The following is a 19264-nucleotide window of genomic DNA, read 5'->3' on the forward strand; positions in this document are numbered from 1 at the left end:
TTACAACATGTTGGTTATATATCAAAGCACATTTATTTTAACATATACATCTGGATGTAGTATTTGATCTAAGGCATAATAGCAACAAAGGAGGAGGAAAAAAGCATGGAATATCTAGAATTTGAAGGGCTTAGGAGAAATGTCTGCAATAAGGGAGAACAGGTGATGGTAAAGAGGTAAGAGATGTGGGAATTTAATATTTGAGGTGTCGTGGAGCAGTTTTGCTACATATCTTATATTTACAGTGACGGATAGCAGATTTCTAAACCAAACTTCTAAGACTTCAATATTTAAGGAGCTGTATGCTACATATCAGATATTTAATGTGACTTGTAGCAGTTTTCTACATATCAAAAGAGCAGATTTTTTAGGCTTTAGAGCAGGGGTCAGCCATAAACGCCACATATTTTAAAATGTAATTCCATGAGAGCCATACAATATATGTTTAAAACTAAATACAAGTAAATGTGTGCATTTTATGTAAGATCACACTTTTAAAGTACAATAAGTCTCTGAAAATATTACACCAGGCCTTAAGACACCAATACATCTCCTATTAGGAAAACGGACCAAGTCAGGCTGCTATAGAGTCCTACACAGAAACTACACGCCAGCAGAAAACCTCACCTGAATCACGTGCTGTCCCTCACCTAACATAGAATAAAGAGACCAAAACGCATAACTAGAAGCATGCAGAAAAAACTGAATTGGAAACTGCAACAAGCCAGAGTCTCTGTATGCACTGTAACAAAGGAAAAAAGAAACATCACCCATCCTTATAAAACAAATCAAGAAATATAAAATCATCAGCAGTAAAACTGTACTAACAAAAAGAACATATTTCGAAACAGCTGATGAGTGGAATATCCAATAATTAAAAACTCATATAAAACATTTCCAGATACCAACAAAATATTTCAAAATAGCAGACACAAAGACCCAGTAATGAAAAATAATAAGGATACAAAAATTTTTTTGCTCTGCATACCTGGGAACGTTTGATATCCAGGTGTCCTGAGATTGTTCTGAATTAGCAGGAGGCGGGGTGGTTTGCTTGGAACTTTCTCCTCTCTCAGTCACATACCAGCGCTCTCTCTCACACTGGCTCTCAATTACACACCTATACACACATGCTCTCAGTACTCACATATACCCATGTTTTTTCTCTCTCACTTATATAGGCTCTTAATTACACATTTACACACATGCTGTCTATCTTTTCACGCTTACACACACACACAGGCTTTCAATCACATAAATACATGCTGTCTTTTTCTCTCACACACAGACTCTCATTCACATGCTTACAAACATGTCCTCTCTTTCTCTCATTTACACACAGGCTCTCAATCACATACTCACATGCTCCATCACCTAAACCAGCTCTCAATCACACACAGACACACATGGTCTCTCTCATTTAAACACAGGCTCTCAATCACATACTCACATGCTCCATCACCTAAACCAGCTCTCAATCACACACAGACACACATGATCTCTCTCTTACTTATACACACAGGCTCTTAATCATACATACACATGATTTCTCTCACACACAAAGGATCTCAATCATTAACACATACTCTTTCACACAAACAGGTTTTCAATCACAAACTTACACACACAGGTTCCCAATCATAAACTTACATTCATGCTCTCTCTCTCTCTCTCTCTCTCACAGGCAGGCTCTCAATCACAGACATACATGCAATCTCTCACTTACACACACACAGAAGAGGTTCAGCCGCGGCCGATGGGACTCCGCCTCCGCGAGGGCTGAAAATGAAGAGGTTAGCGTTGGGAGGAGGCTGCTGCTGCCGCGAGTTCCCGGGGTGGGGGAGAGAGAGAGTGAATGAGCGAGCAAGCATGTGTGTTTTGCTCGCTCATTCACTCTCTCTCTCCCCCACCCCGGGAACTCGCGGCAGCAGCAGCCTCCTCCCAACGCTAACCTACTTCATTTTCAGCCCTCGCGGAGGCGGAGTCCCATCGGCCGCGGTTGAAGCTCTTCATTTTCCTCCGAGCCGCGCTGCAGTCTTCTTTTCTTCGGGCCGATGCTGAGCGCACTAGCGTGGCCTCTTCTTGCCGCGCACGCACCCGATACTCTCCACTTCCTCTTCCGGGCCGTGGGGGGGGGGGGGCGGGAAGAAGAGAGCACGCCGGTGCCGCTGACTCCAGCTGTCCTGCCGCGTTCCGCCCGGGCTGACAGCATTTTAAGCCCGGGCGGAGGAGGACCGGGGAGCAGCTGGGTCAGCGGGAAAGTGTGGCCACACTTGTCTGCGAGCCAGATGCAGCCCTCAAAAGAGCCATATCTGGCTCGCGAGCCATGGGTTCCCGACCCCTGCTTTAGAGGGTCATCTTGATAGGCAGGTTCTGTTCTCCTTACTGGACCAAAAGCTGCTTTGAAGATCCAGGATTTTAAATGGGTTGGTTTTTTTTTTTTGGGACTAACAGGTTTGGAGTTTGTCTAAGGTTCAGCGGGAGCAAGTTCCATACTTTTGGATCCTGAGAACATTTTCTTTCCATTACTTGTGAGGTGCATGTTTCTAAGTATTAGTATAACTGAGTGGGCCTATGGCAGTGAGTACAGAGAGCAAGAAGATATGTATGGGGTGAGGAGCAGGCTGAGGTAGATCGGGGCACATTTTGTGAGGGTCTTAAAGACTAGTACTAGTATTTTGAACTTGGTTTGATGGAGCCAATGCAGAGTTTTTAGGACAGGGATGATCCTTTTGAATGTTCTTACAGTTAGTAGCATTTGAGCTGTGCCATTCTGAATGAAGTATAGGCACCAATTGAGTTTTTTTTTGGCATCTGTATAGAGCGAGTTGCATTACTCTACATGTGAAATCAAGCAAGCTTAGACAACTGTGGCAACGGCATGTCTGCCAGGGAAAGAACAGAGATGACATAATTTGTGTGATTGAAAAAAAGCCAATTTAGCTATTTCTAGGACAGGAGGTTCCATGGAGAGCTTAGAGTCCAATATGTATCCTAAGCTATGAACCTGGTTGTGTGAAAGGTAGAATTTTCCCTTTGAGAGTCACTATGAGGTCTAAGTGGACAGGATAATTTTTGTCTAGCTTTAGTATTGTCTTTTGTGGGTTTAGTTTCAGTTTATTTTGGCATAACCAGCTAGTGGTACTCCCCAGACATTTATTCAAGTTTGCAATGGATTTTTCCTGATCAGATCTAAGGAGGTCCAATAGCTATATGTCCTTGGTATAAAAGTAGTAGGAGATCGGATAGTCCAAGTTTCTCTGAGTGGGTTGGGGGAAAGTTCTATAGATGTTAAATAATGTTATTTATTTATTTATTTATTTTTGGTTTTTATATACCGGAAGTTCCTGTATAATATACATATCACTCCGGTTCACAGATAACAGAGATAACTATCGCCGGGATGGCGGTTTACATGGAACATATCGAACAGTTAATCTATTATAAAGTAGAATACAAACTAAGATCTACTAAGAACACATAAATAAAGCAAATAAACATTACAAAATTGCTGTGGGCAATTTTGTAATGTTTGCAATAGAATGTAATGTTGCAATAGAATGTAATGTTGGCAATAGAATGGATCTTTGTGGAACACCGCAGGAGATAGGAAAGGTGCGTGATGTTTGTGATCCCAGGGAGATAGTCTGGACATGATTTTCGAGAGAGGATATGAATAAGGATAGTACTGGGTCTGCAAGTCCTAGGTCCTTTCGGTACTTAGAGGTGAATTTTAAGACCTGCACACGTGTGCACGTTTGCTGGATCGTGCTCATGGATGCAGCGATTTTATAACACATGCACGTATACGTGCGCCTGTTATAAAATCAGCTATAGACGCATACATGTGCGCACAACTTTATACTGATGCACACATTTGCATGCAAATGCCTCCTAGATCATATAAATGGGGAGGATTTTAGTAGATACATGCATGACGCATTTACTTATTTCCCAGTTTTTTCCCAATTCGCCCCAGTAAAGGACAAGGCTTCCTAAACCCCCTAGCTAACTTGCCTCCCTTTTACCCTTGTTATGATCCTGTCCGCGGACCCCTTCCTGCGGACAGGCTCTCACCTCCTTCCTTCTCCGGCATGCTGCAGCTTTTCTTCATGGCCTGGGCCGCCGCTGAGCCATGCCTTTCATCTTCGCAGCCTTGCTGCCGCTGCTGCTGTTTTCCTCCTGCACGGCTGGAGCCACGCTGCCGACTCCTCCTCCAAGGGAAGTCCCTGCTGGGATTCCCTCCTCCTACGTGGCCCGAGCACCACCATCTGAGCTCCTCTTCATGGAAGGAGCCACCTCTGGCCTGCTCTCTCTTCCACCATGTGTCAGGATGCCTCCACAGGCCTCAGCTCCGCCCTCCAGCCTCCGGGGTCCCTTTAGGCATGGGCGCGCACCTCTCCTCCTCATTTAAAGGGCCAGAAGCCGGAAGCACTCTTTGGCCCCACCAGATGACATCTTCGGGGCTCTTCCTGGTCCTGCCCTATATAAAGGCCCTGCTTCAGTTCCTCAGGGCCTTTGAATGGAGTTACATCTCCCTTAGACTTTCTCCAGCTTCCAAGGAGTCCATCTACTGCTCCTGTCCAGATGACTTCATGTTCTTTGTGTTTCGATGCCTCCATCCGATATTCCGGGTCACGTCCCTCGTTGGATCTTCTTTGTGGTATGTTCCAGTCCTTGGATTCCCTTCCTGAAGTCCTGGAATTCCTCGTTTGTATCCAGTTGTCCAGACGTCTCCTCTTCCAGATGTCCTCTCATCTAGATGTCTGCTTGTCTACCTGTTCAGATATCCACTCGTTCAGATGCCGAGATGTCTAGTTGTCCACTCATTCAGATGTCCAGATGTCCAGGCATCCAGATGTCCAGATGCCCTTGCCTTCAGAGGTACCATTCTCTTGTGTATCGATCTCCTTCATTCCTCATCTCGATCCTGAAGAATCTGCTAGCAGCCTTGCCGCCCACTGGACTTCATCTCTAGCCCTCTTCATGAGAGTAAATCCGTCTCATTCAGTGTCCGTCTTCGGTGACTGGAGTCCCCGTCAGGCTGGACCTCTTTCAAGCGCTGTCCAGATCCTTCTCTCCATCCTGTGCTTGTTCCGATCTCCACGTGGTCTGTGACCAGCCTCTCAGGTTGTGTAGGGCATGCAGCGGGACAGGGTGGTCCATGACCAGTCCACATTGGGCTGTGTAGGATGCCCTGAGGGACAGTGCCTTCCCAGTTCCAAAGAATCTCATCTCTTCCATGTTCCAAGAGTCTCGTTTCTTCCATGTTCCAAGAATCTCGTCTCTTCCAAGTTCCAAGAATCTCGTCTCTTCCAAGTTTCCAAGAGTCGAGTCTCATCCAAGTTTCCAAGAGTCTTGTCTCGTCCAAGTTTCCAAGAGTCTTGTCTCGTCCAAGTCTCCAGAGTCTCGTCTTGTCCAAGTACCAGGAGTCCTCGTCTTCGCTATGTACTCTTGTTCTAGGATATGGAGCCTCCTGTTCCAGTTCCTTGTCTCTTCGTTCTCAGCCCTCTGCCTACTTCTGACTTCACCGGAGCGTGTTGGCTCAGCGGGGGATTAACCCCGATTTGTCCTAGCTTCTGTGTACTTGCTCCAATTGTGCCTGCACTCACTCACCTCCCTTGGGGCATGTCTTGGGGCTCCTTCCTGAGTCGCCCCGTGGGCCAAGGGCTCACTCTCTCCCTCATCAGGGCCCGCAGGGCACATTCGTAACAACCCTATTAGCTCCAGCCCTTAAAACCCTGCTAACTAGTCTAGTTTTTTTTATTTTATTACTTACAAGCCGTCCATAGCAGAAGTAAAGTTATATGGTAGGGAACCACGGCACATGTTTGTATGCGTAAATTTTCACACACAGATTTCATGATACAGACTCGGCCTGTCCATGCCTCATCCAAACCCTGCATTCACCACGCCCCTTTTTTTGAACTTTTTGATTTGTGCGCATACCAGGACATACACGCATACTCACATGGTTTTTAAAAAACACGCCGGGCACACCCGGCTCAGTCACGCTCATATATCCCGGCTTTGTGGCACATAGCACTTTTAAAATCCGCCAGTTAATTAGTACTTCATAGTCAATAGTGTCAAATGCTGCAGAGAAGTCTAGGAGTACCAATATTACATTACAATTTTTACACTTTCAGTTTATATGCTGCCTTCCTCCAAAAAGGACCCTGAGCAACTTACAGCATAACAAAAATAACAATCAAAATACATAGACAATACAAGATCATATATCGAAATAAAAACAAAACTATTAGTAGATTAGCATCCCTCTCTAATCTCTGCTATGCCTGTGTGTAGTGGACTAAGTTTTGGAAGGTGTAGGAGATGATGCCTGGAGAAAGGAGCAGGTTTTTCCTCTGTCTCTCTGCAGTGAGCGCCCTGCTCCATATTTGGAGCTCATTAAAGGCATTTTTATTTGCTTCCAGGAAGCTCAGTAGTATATTACTTGAGAAATGCAGTATTTCTAAGCAGTCTATCTTGTATATATTGAGAACATTATTTTATCAAGCAAAAGGTAAAGTAGATGGAATAAACACATCTTGTACCATCAATCCACTTAGGAACTGGACTTTATTCATTCTCCACTCTAGCACCTTACCAACTTTGAAACCAAAGAGTTAGCAAGGGTTTAATAATATTTAAAATATTTGCTTTTCTCACTCCCCTCTCAGGCTACAAGTAAAGCTGAAGGTATACTATCATCCTAGATTGACCCATAGAGCAGAAGCCAGAACCACTAAACACAAGGCTAAATAAATAGTGGTCTGCCAGGCTAGATCCAAACTGTTACTCTATTGTAAACTGAGAACAGTTGATTTATCCTTTAATTCAACAGACAAGCAGTTTAAAGCTTTAAACTTTGACTTGTTTGGGAAAACAGGTAAACCATCCCCTGCAAGGTCATTGGAAGTGCTACTCTGCAATTCATTTGGAAAAAAGAACTATAGTTGGGTAACAAATACATCCGAATTTCCAAAGAATCCACCTCTTTAATTCTTTTTAGTTACATGGTCTAGAGAGTGAAAAATTAAGTTATACAACTTAGATTTCCTGCACTGCCATCAAGCCAGAAAAAAATCTGGTTGATGCTGTTCAAATGCAGAGAGGACACCCAGATTGAGCAGTTTCCAGGTATTTGATGCTACAATGGGCTATTAATAAAAACAATAACTTACCTTCTGGATGAGTAAATTCTTTGAAAGTGGGCAGTGAGATAACAGTGTAGGAAATTGTGTGAACTGGATCCAACACACAGTTGATATCGTGTGGCTTGCAAGATTTAATACAGCGTGTGGTATCTGTCCTTTCCGTTCTGTCCCAAAGAAGAACAAAAGAAAGCGATAACATTATATAACAGGCATTTTGATTTCCCTTTCCAGAAAGCTCAGTAGATGAAGTACTGAACTACAGTCTGAAGGGCTTTAATAGAACATTTAAAAGATTTTTCAGAAACACAAGGCAATCAGGAATACTATATTTCTATTTAAAAAAAATGTATTGATGGGACCGCACTCCACGCTGCCATGCAAAAGACTCAGGTTTGAGTTCAGAACCCAGCTCCTACTCATTGGGCCAGCAGTGACAAGGAGAATTAGTGGAGACAACAGACAACAGTCACAGAACATGGGAGAAATGTGTAAGTCATTAGGCAACAGCAATACCCATGGAGAGATTCGGGATTCACACACTGATATGTCATGGTTTAGATAGTTATTTGTTTGTATTATTTTAATTATGAATGTTAGCTTATTATTAGCCTAATGCTGCAGTTTATGTGATTAACAAATTTTAACAAGGATAAAGATGCTCCTAAGGGAGTAATGGGTCTCATTGGTTTGTCACCTCTTATGGAGGACTGTCCCTACAATGCTCGAATTATAGAGGGAAGAGGGAGGGGTCTTGAATTTGGCCCACCAGCCCATCATAATGACTGTGAGTGCCACTGGGACAGGTTCTGACTGGGTAGGAAGCAGAAGAGCTAATGAAGGAGAGCCAAACTGGCAAGCCATTATTCATTAAATTTCTTTACATTGTCTCCTGTAAATTATTTTCCGTCCCTAGAGGCAATCACAGAAAGAAAATTCACAGAAAGAATGGTTTGTGATTGATTCATACAGTATGGGGTAGATTTTATAAAGTTGCGTGCACGCGCACACATGGACACACAATTTTATAACATGCGCACACAGGTGCACATGTTATAAAATTGGGAGGTCGGTGCGAGCAAGAGGGTGCACAATTGTGCAACTTGCAAGTGCCAACACCCACGGCCTTCCCCCATTCCCTCCCAAGCCGCTCCGATTTCGGAGCGGCCTGGGAGGAAACTTCCCTACCCGTGAACCCCCGGCACAGTGGAAATGGCCGCTGTGTCGAGGGCCTCTAGCCCCCCCCTGCCCTCAGACCGCCCCACCCCGCCCCCGGACCACCCACTACCCAATGCCCCGGGACATACGCACGTCCCGGGGATTTACGCGCATGACCGGGCCTTTTAAAATAGGCATGGCGCGTGTAACCTTTTTAAAATCCGGGCCTTTGTGTATAATATACATTTATCTGATATGTGCAGGTTATAAAATACTATCATAGATCTCTGTGCAGCCATGTAAACGCGCATATGCAGCCGCGCAGAGTTGTTTGAAAGTTGTCCTCTGTGTGTTTATTTTATTTTATGTTGTTTTTACTTTCTACCCCAGCCTCTTCTCCCAACTGCCACAGTGGATCTTGCAACTTCCTCTCCCTGGTTACTCGGTAAGAATTTCTGAAATGTTAAAACTATCTGTAGGTGACAAGGTATAAGCACCATCCTCCTTCTTTTCCAATGCATGCAGGAGATAGATAGTAGGGATATGCATTTTTTAAAATAAATGTTCATCTGAAAGGAAATAGGCAATTTTGATTTGTTCTGAATGAAAAATTTGAATGGTCAGTGCCTCCAAATAGAACGAAAAATTGTGTTTATTTGTTTTCAGCAAATTGTGTGTGCAGTTCAGTAGCTTGTATGCATATTGGTAGTTATGTGCACAGATTGGCAAATTATACTGATATATGCACAAGTTACAATAATGCAATACAAAAGAAAGAAAAAATAAAATGAAACAAACCAAAGTCAAAATCCCCATCGAAACGAACAAAAACAAACATTTTCGACATGTACATCCCTAGTAGATAAGCAGCCTTAATAACAGGAGATATATCTTCCATAGGAATACACAATTTCAATGAAATATATTTTATGCATGTCCAAATACTGATTCTTAATAGAGTCTCATTCAGGCATTGCACTCAAATTTAGGGACCATTCACAAGAAGCTACCTACCTCACTACTTTTCTTTGTTGAATTTAGAAAGTAATTTACATGAAATTATGTATATAAGATAAAGAGCTGAACAGGGAACTTAAGAACACATTTGAAAAACATGGGACATGGTTTTAGTAAAAGCTGAAAAACATGTATTCTAAAACAAATTAAATCACCTATTTTTATACTGATACCAAACCCACTTTTTAAGTGAGCATGCAGTTAGGGTGTGCCTTATGCACATAAAGATGAATTTTAAAAGCAATACGCACTCCAAAACCAGGAGATATGTGCATAAGTTGTGCCAGCATGTACAGAGTGTTTTTTAAAAGATGCCCGTGTACGTGCTATCTCTCTCTATGTGCACGTCACAAGTTTTGAATAAGGGATGGTTCATGGGAGTTTCGGGGGAAGGCCAAGAGTTGTACACGTAAATACCTATGTGCACAAGTGCACAGCAAAGTACCCTGCTGCATAACTTTACTACTGCTATGGCTGGCGTGTAAGTAATAACATAAAAAATTCTAGACTAGTCAACAGAGTTTTAAGAGTTGTGCTAACAGGGGGAACGGGAGACTATTAAACTACAGGTGTTTCGAGGTCCTATCACTTGTGCGGGTGAAATGGGAATGAACTAGTGAAACTGTCAATGGTGTGGTTGCACTTCCTGGCCTCGTCCGCTCCACGGCCGGGCGGACGAGGCCAGGCTCCCCTCATCCGCAGCTGCAGCCAGTTCGCGGTGTCCCCTGCTCCTCCGCGCTCAGTCCCCAGTCCAGGCCTCACGGCAGGACGTGGCGTCCTCCATGGCATCGGCCCCATCCCAAGGCACGCGCGGACCGCCCAGCCTCTTAAAGGGCCAGGGGCGGATCTGAGCTCCGAGGCACGCCCTGATTGATGGCTGCATTAATGGAAATGGTCTGACACCACTTCCTCACCTTGGCAAACGGGTCGTACACTCCGGTGTCTCTAGTTTGCCTTCCAGCATCTCCTGTTCCAGTGTCTCTAGTTCCAGTGTCTCCTGTTCCAGCGTCTCCTGTGTCTCCTGTTCCAGCGTCTCCTGTGTCTCCTGTTCCAGCGTCTCTTGTGTCTCCTGTTCCTTCGTCTCTCCATCCCTGGTAGTACCCTTCGGACTGATCTCACGGTACTGACTATTGCTTGCTCCTGACTATTCTTGATTGCTGCCTGGACCTGACCTCTGCCTGTTCTCTGACTATTCCTGATCACTGCCTGTAACTGACCTCTGCCTGACCACTGACTACTCCTGATCGCTGCCTGGAACGTGACCTCTGCCTGACCTGATTACTTCCGGATTGACTACAGGTACTGACCCCTGCTTAAGCTGACCATTCTGAACTGATACTCTGGCCTTGATCCTCACTATCCACTCAGACTCTCTGTTCTGGCCTCCTGTGACCTTTGGACATTCTCGTTTGGACATCGACCGCTCACCCTTGTTCGTGGTGGGCACTCCTCTGCACTTACTCTCTAGGAGATCCTGTGAGGCCCACCTAAGACCAGGTGACCCGGTTAACCAAGGGCTCAACCTGAGGGAACCCCGGGTTGCTATTGGTGAAGCTCCAGCTAGCCTCTGTCTCCTCCTGTGCTCCGCCTCCTGGTGGCAGGCGAACTCCGGGTCCGACTGGAGGGCCGTACCAATCCTGCACCAGGCCAAGGGTCCACCTCCAGTGCAACAGTGGACATGCGCCCCTTTTAAAATCACCCCACTTATGCGATGGAAGTGCGATTTCCGCACCCATGTGCATGCCCACTTAAAATTGCATGCACATGTGCAAGCATTCAGCCTATTGTATAGCATGCGCACATATATGCGCCTATGTTATAAAATAGACACGTCCATAGGTGCAAGCTGACAAATGCGTGGACATGTGTGTCTGTGCGCCTGTTTAAAAGTTACTATCCCTGTTTGAAAGAGTAAACAGTATAGTTTGTCAGAAAATAGTGTTTTTAAGAAAAATAAAAATCTGTTTAACAGTGACAGCAGCCATTGTGCCTAGGTGCACTCCAGTTTCTCTGTCACATAGTCCAGAAAGGCCCTCCTTGGGTTCCAATAGGAGGGAGATAGTGAATAGTGAACTGGGATTGCCTTCCTGGCCTGCAGAAGGGAAGAGATGGTGAGCATGGGGCCCTTGAATTCCTTCCCTAGTAGAGGGTGCCCAGAACCAGCCCATGGAGCTTGTTTTTCCAGCTCACCATATTTTTCCTTCCCCCAACCAAATCTGACCTGCATAGGAAGCTTTATTTACATTTCACATTCAGCCAGTGTCAAAGGCAGAAAAGCTGGTGGGGTTCCCAGAACCCAGATCAGAAGAGCAAGAAGATGTGTAAAGGAACAGCAGAAAGTAGGGACTGCTGTGCCCACTTCCCATGGTGCATCCCCCTGGCCAACAGGGCATTCTCTGGAAAGAGAGAGGCTCATGCTCAAGCAATAGCAGAGAGTGTGTGAGAGAGAACCAAGCCTTAGCGTCAGCAACTGAATGTGGAGAGAGGCCCAGGCTGAAGCCACTATGGTATGAGGAGGAGGAAGCTTGGGGAAGGGGAGAGATGAGTACTGAAATGAACTGAAGAGAAAGAAATGAAAGGTTGGGGGGGCGGGGGGAGAGAAGGAGAGATGCTGTGAAGGTGGTGAGGAGTGGGAAGGAGAGTAGTGGAGACGCTGTGGTGTGGGGATGGGAGAGAGAGGGAGTGTGCCACCCACTTCCCCAGGGAGCAGATGCAGGGAAAGGCAGGAGGCAGGTTTCTCAGAGGTGTGGCAGGATTGCCAACTTCCTAGAAATCTAGAAATATTAGTACTGATACCCTATCTTCTTCCACATCCCTGGATGTCCTGCTTTGTCCCTTTCCCAGAATTTAAAATCATTGAGAGGGCTAGACATGTCTCTCTCTGCTCAGCAAATTCCAAAGTGGGCCCACCCACACAACCCTTGGCCGTCTCGGTGATTTGAAACTCTTCAAACTTTTGAGGACCCCTTCCTTAGCAGAAGACCAAGGGATACTCTCACCAGGATCCAAAAGGAGAGGAAAGTTATTGCAAGCTCAGAAAGGGACAAGAGTCAGCACAGACAAAGAACCTTTATGTGCGTTGGGCACACATTTTTTTTTTTAATCGTGGGAGAATAGCTAATAGCCTCATCAACATGCATTTGCATGTGATGAGCACTATTAACTTTGCGAAGGGTTGGACACACGTTTGGATGCGCTAATCCACTTATAGCATAAGGTGTTGTAGAGACAAATCCAAAATGGCGCTTCCAACTATGGGTTAACCAGTGCACTTGGCTGAGCACACTGTATTGCATTGGCCTGTATGAATTATATAAAAGATTAGTCAGTTTTATTTGTCTTCACTTCTACAAAATTTCTGAATCAACGTGTCGTAATAATCCTGTGTACGTTCTGGAGATCACACCTCCAAACGGATATAACCTGAATGGAGTCAGTCCAGAGGGTGACTAGTAAAATGATCAGTGATTTTTGTTCTAAAGCATTTGGGGAGTGAATTAAAGATCTAAACATGTATACTCTAGAGGAAAGGCAGGATAGGAGAGATATGATAGACATTTAAATATCTCCAAAGAATCATTGCACAGGAGGCGAGTCTCTTTCAATGGAAAGGGGTCTCTGGAATGAGGTGTCATAGGATGAGGGTGAACAGGGCTAAACAGGAATAATCTAATTAAATATTTCTTTACAGAAAGGGTGATGGATGCATGGAACAGCCTTTCAGTGGAGGTGGTGGAGACAAGGGCAGTATCTGAATCCAAGAAAGTATGGGATAAGCACAGGGGATCTCTGAGGGAGTGGTAGGGATTGTAGAACTAAGTAATTGGTATGGATAGGCAGATTGGATAGGCTGTATGGTCTCTTTCTACTGTTACATTTCTTTATTCTTGATATTTGACCCATGACATTATTTCTCATTGCTGCAAAAAAGATATCCATTTGTTCTGCCTGCCACATTTCAGAGAAGGTTCCCCTGTCTAACCCTGCATTGTAACAAAAAAGAGGAAGATAATTCACTGTTCAAGAGAATCTGGGTACTAGGATTACTATACATTACCAAAAGTCAGCCCATCTAGGTTCCCCCAAAACCATATTGTGTCAACATCCAGAACATAAACTCCCATATCAGTAAGTCAAATGCCTTTTCTGCATCCAGACTCAGGATTAGGGCCTCCATATTGGATGGATTATTAGCGCCGTAATGAGGCAATGCACATTCTTAATACCATGGTATCCTTTAACAAAACCTGTTTTATCTCCGTGTATCAACCCAGGAAGCACCATCCTGACTCTTCCAGCCAAGACAGCAGGTAAGATCTTCATATCTACGTTTATGAGGGATATGGGTCTATAAGACTCAATTTCCAGGGGATCTTTTCTCTTCATTAGCAACACAACTATCAGGACTCTATCAACTAACAGGACTCTGCAACTGTTCAATCAATCTTTGAGTCCAAAAGTTCATCTGATTCATATTTTTATTGTATTTATATTGTAGCTATAATATGTCATTATTTCGACGTTAAATAGTTAAATTGTATATATTATATCTATCTATTACTATGTTAAATTGTCACCCGGTTATATTGTTTCATCTGTTCTATGGTTCTATGTAAAGCCCCCCTCTCTCTGTTGGGCAGTTCATCGTTTTATGTAAACCGGATTGATTTGTAATTCTCACAAGAACTTCGGTATATAAAAATTATAAATAAATAAATAAATAAATAAATATTACTGATTGATTCATATCAGGAGGAAGAGCCCCCAAAGCTGTTATAGAATTAAAAAATGCAGCTAGAAAAGGCAGTATAGGATAGCATAAGATTTTAAAGATCTCTGCACGTAACCCATCTATCTCTGCTGCTTTTCTTAACTTCAGGTTTTGAATCACCCACAATATTTCCCCATCACTCACTGGTCTATGTAACTTCTCCACTTGTTCTGGAGATAACCGAGGCTATTTAAAACTTTTGAAGAATTCATTTCTAGTAGGGATATGAATCATTTTTCTGACGGATGAAAATATTGTATGATATTTTCTCATCCGTCAAGAATCGGGAGGTCCCCGAAAGTGACAGGAAAACCCCACGAAATCGTGGGGTTCTCTTATCATTTTGGGGGGGAGGCGGGAAGAAAGGGCACACAAAAACAACCCCCAAACCCACCCTGACCCTTTAAATCTCATTATTTAGAATCCCCCACCCTCCCAACCCCCCAAACTTTTCTAAAGTACCTGGTGGTCCAGTGGGGGTTCCGGGAGCGATCTCCCACTCTCGGGCCATCGGCTGCCACTAATCAAAATGGCGCCAATGGCCCTTTGCCCTTACCATGTGACAGGGGCTATTGGTGCCATTGGCCGGCCCCTGTCACATGACAGGAGCAATGGAAAGTGGCGCCATCTTTAAAAATGTTATAAAATCTGATACTGGCGTGCACAAATGCACACAGGTGCCCACTCACGCGCGGGGGATTTTTTAATTTACGTGCATTGACGCGATTGGGGCTTTGCCCAGTTCCCTCCCAGTCCACTCCCTTAACTACCCTTCCTTCCTTTTCCCCTCTCCACCCCAACACCTAAACCCCACCTAATTACTCTATTTTTTTTTTTTTATTATTTTAAAACTTACCTGCTCCTTTGAGTATAAGTAAGTTGTGCAAAATGGCGTTTTTCTGGCTGGCCCCTGCCCAACCCCCTCCCTGTTCCTTTTTAAAGGCCCGCCACTTACGCATATAGCAGGAGATATGTGAGTGGCTGGGCCGCTCTAAAAATGTGCTTGGTGAGCGCATGGCCCGGCCACGTGCTTATCTCCTGGGATTCGCATGCTCCGGCCTTTAAAAATTTACCAGTAAATGAATAAATCCAAGCTACTAATCCTTATTGATTAATAGCAATTTATTGACTTCTGTTCTAGGAACTTATCCAAACCTTTTTTAAGCCCAGCTATAATTGTTACGCCTGTCGGTTGCAGATGGCTGCGACCGCAAGTGCTCATCTCCTACACTGCCTTCCTGCCCTCCCCGGGGCTGCTCGCTGCAAGGGCTTTCTACAACACCGCTTTCAGCACGAACTCCACCCAGGGCAACAGACTAGCCCAATCGTCTTGCCATAGGCTTACGTAGTCTCGCAAGAACTGCTTAATGGTTCTGTTAGTCCTCAGTTTGCCCATTGGCTTGAGGGTAGTAAGCCGAGGTAAAATCCAATGAGATGTCAAACTTCTTGCATAGTGATTTCCAAAAGTGAGCAGTAAATTGAACCCCACGGTCCGAGAGAATATGTCTGGCCATGGAGCCGAAACACGTGTTTAAAAAACTATTTGGCCAACTGAGGTGCCATATGAAGGCCAGGTAGAGCCACAAATGCGCCATCTTAGAGAAGCAGTCGACAGTGACCCAAATGGTAATATTTCCGTTGGAGATGGGCAGATCCACGATAAAATCGGTGGCTATATGGGTCCAGGATTCACTGGGAACTGGGAGTGGCTATAGAAATCCCCATGGTTACCCTACCGGAGGTTTGTGCTGGGCGCATGTAGGGTAGGACTCTACATATGCTTGGGTATCCTTTCACATGGTGGGCCACCAGTAGTAGCACTGAAAGGTGGAGAGAGACCCGAACTGACCTGGATGCCCCGAGGTCAATGAGTTGTGGGCCCATCGTAAAACCTTCGGCCACAGCAGGCGAGGAACCACTGTCTTACCCGGAGACACAGGAAAGGTGGCAGACAGAATGACCCTTGCAGGATCAATAATATGTTGCGGAGTATCCGGCAGATCCTCAGTTACAAACGACCAAGAGAGGGCATCATCACGACCATTCTTGTCACCAGGGCAGTATCTTAGAACAAAGTTGAACCTTGTAAAGATCTTCTATCCTTTCCAATAGTGTGACATTTTTTTATCTCAAGTCTGCGATAGTTCTCTCAGTGTCCATTATACGGCGTCTTGCAAGGAGATATACTGTTCCACATGATCTATGCACTTAGATTGCCCTTCCAATCTTCCCTTTATTTCCTCCACTGCCACCTGGAATTTTATTAAGCAGTCATCCGACGCAGATTGTATGCTCCAAGTAATTTGCTGTAGGGCCTCCTCTGATAAATTTTGCCAGAGGTTTTTCAGCGCCAAGAATCCCCACCATTTTTACCTCTGGTTGTTTCTTGTCACGGCCCAAGCGCGTCACTTTTGTGCTCATGCCCGCAGGAAACCGCTGCTAACAATGTCGGCAATTTTTTCACCGCGAGTTAGGGGACACTTGAAATCCTTTCTGTAAATGTTCAGCGAACAGTAAGTTGTATTTGAAATGGTTTTTTGGGGGAAACACTTCAGAGTTCTAAATTCCGACATCCAATCAGGCTCGTGTCATAGCTGGAAGTCTACTGATAAATTTGAACTCAGTACAAACCTGCTGGCCCCTGAGCTCACACAAAGTCAACTCCAAAGATCCTTGCTGAACTCAGCATTTTAGGTCTTTTTCTCCAGTTTGAGGCCAAAAAGGAGGCTTTGGAAGTTTGGAAGAATATTTTTAAATGCTATAGAGTTTTAAACAGTCATCTTTAGCAGTCTAAATGCTGGTGAATAGGCTATTAATGAGTGTATGAGGCTTTCAGGATAGACCAAGCCCTGAGCAATGGAATGCATTATCACCTTCATTAAAATACACCTCATTATTCCTCTTTGGACATGCAAAATTTACTCTGATGATGTCAGGACCCTATAGAAAAGGGCAGTAGAAATGAATGGAACATGCTTAACAAATTACTCCATTTGCGAAGAATGGGCAAGAAGTAAAAAATGCTTACCTACACTTTAATTAGTACACTGCCCATTTATGTACATATATGAAACCCTTATTCAACCATACTCCATAGGAAATAATTAGGGAAAACACAGTAACAAAACACACATGGAAAAAATCTTTTTATAGTCCAAACACAACAGTACCTTAGCAAGCTATAAAACATGAGGATTTCTGGCATGAAAAGTTAGAATATGCCAACATATTAGAAAACACTTTTTCCCATTGATTCAATCATTTTTCTCCTTCACAGAATGATAGCTACCCTACTTATTAAGAAACGTACATCATTGACACTTCAGTTGCTTCATGAGGACCATTCATTAATCGATCCATGCAATGCTATGATGGCCTTACACTTCAAAAATGCCTTCAACATCTCAACAAAGAATGACAAGGATAGGATTAGTGCAACATTTATCTTGCAAGACTCTGCACATAGCATCCCCAGCGCTGATGAACTAAAACAAGGGTTATACCTTTGTATATACCACTTTTGGCACCACTCTGTATTCTTAGATACATTTGCCACCCACTTTGAAAAAAGTAGCAGATGGCTTCTCGCCTCTTGATTTACAGTTCAGTGATGCATGTCATCTGAGCTATAACCAACCAAGCCACTCTCTCATCTCCTCTTTTCAAAATACTGATATTTATTATAAGAAAAGAACACAGGCTAGGCTTTATCTGTTCAATGGAGATCAAACAGATGAAATCCCTTTAAATGGTTAAGAGATGCCACTTTAGCAGTGGTGCTGGACACTAAAGAATGTTGGAGTGAAGCATTCTCTCTTCTGGTTACTGAAAGAGGGAGTTTCAGTACTACAGGATGCCCTAGTGGTTCACTGAGGAGCCAGAAAGATATGAGGAGTTCGGCGACCATATTAGTATTTCACTTTATATGTGTACAGGTCTAGCATGGTGACCTGTATCTGTGTTTGCAGCTTTATCTGGGGCTTCTGCTGTTTTTTTCTATTGTGTACATATATGGTATGGTCTTTTACCCCAGTGCATTGGAACTGCTTGTGGCTGTCCTTTGTGCCAGGATGCTGACAGGAGTGCATAACTAATATGTGATATGATTGAAACACTGCCACAGTGTTGGGCCTGCATCTGGAGAGATTTAAGATAAAGCTGATCTCTTCAATCAAGATAAGTAGTTTTTACTTGCAATTTAAAATTCTTAAAAAATGACTAGTGACCTATTATTATATCTGTTGACACATGGAAATCAAATGTTAGACACTCAGATATGTGCGTGTAGTCAGTGTCCATTATATGAAGGTCACAGATATATGTTAGACTGAAAACTTACAATACTAGAGTGCTTGAAGGTGACTATTAATATTCACCACCCAGGTTTCTTTATTAAGAACACTAAAGAAAGGCAGCCATCCTATGACCCAAGTTCATTGCTTACTTGTAACCAGTCATGACCAAAATACTACAGCCACTATACCACCCCTCTCATCCAGCCTGTCCTCCCAGCCAAGTATAGGGACCTCCAATCATTATACCTGGTGGGTTTCCCCTTTCAAGTTTGGTATCCATTTCCCTCCAAATTGCATGAGAGCATTTTAGAGTCTCACAGTATTAATAGGTATAATGTGTGCTGCAAAAATGAGTGGCTAGTATTAGTTAAATTGTAGTTTTTTTTATGACTCTGCATAGGTCAGCAGCTAAATATTAATTTTGCTGCTTTTCAAACTAAGGCCTGGATTTATCAAAATGCGGTAAGTATTGCATGTGATAGCAAAAGAGGTGTGGTTTATGCAACCTCTGGAGAGAGAGAGAGAGAGAGAGAGAGAGAGAGAGAAAGAGCCTGGCTGTAATGTCACCTCCCTAGATAGCTATTTGTATCCCTATAGTAAGCCCACCTAGTAACTCGAGGTGAGGTTTAGGTATCAGTGTAGGGGGTTAGGGGCCCCTTTGACATTCAATGTTAGACGTACGAACAGAACAGTGGTCTCTTGTGAACATTTGATGACTCTCGGAGTGAGGAAACTCACTTCAAGATGAGATTTGTACAATGTTCTCTCCACCTAGCTTGATGGACTCTCTACCTGGGTAACATCAAGCTAGGTGGAGAGAACATTGTACAAATCTCATCTTGGAGTGAGTTTCCTCACTCCGAGGG

At 44.0% G+C, this 19264-nt stretch overlaps 1 protein-coding gene across 1 annotated transcript in view; it reads right to left on the reverse strand.

The window, feature by feature from the left end:
- Nucleotides 1–19264, reverse strand: part of FBLN1 (fibulin 1) — a 326336-nt gene that overhangs the window by 70470 nt on the left and 236602 nt on the right. The window contains exon 16 of the mRNA XM_029597486.1: nt 7188–7324. Within this exon, the coding sequence (XP_029453346.1) occupies nt 7188–7324 (137 nt within the window). The remainder of the gene's footprint in view (nt 1–7187; nt 7325–19264) is intronic.

Source organism: Rhinatrema bivittatum, chromosome 4, assembly GCF_901001135.1.
Source record: "Rhinatrema bivittatum chromosome 4, aRhiBiv1.1, whole genome shotgun sequence".
Classification (NCBI taxonomy): Eukaryota; Metazoa; Chordata; class Amphibia; order Gymnophiona; family Rhinatrematidae; genus Rhinatrema; species Rhinatrema bivittatum.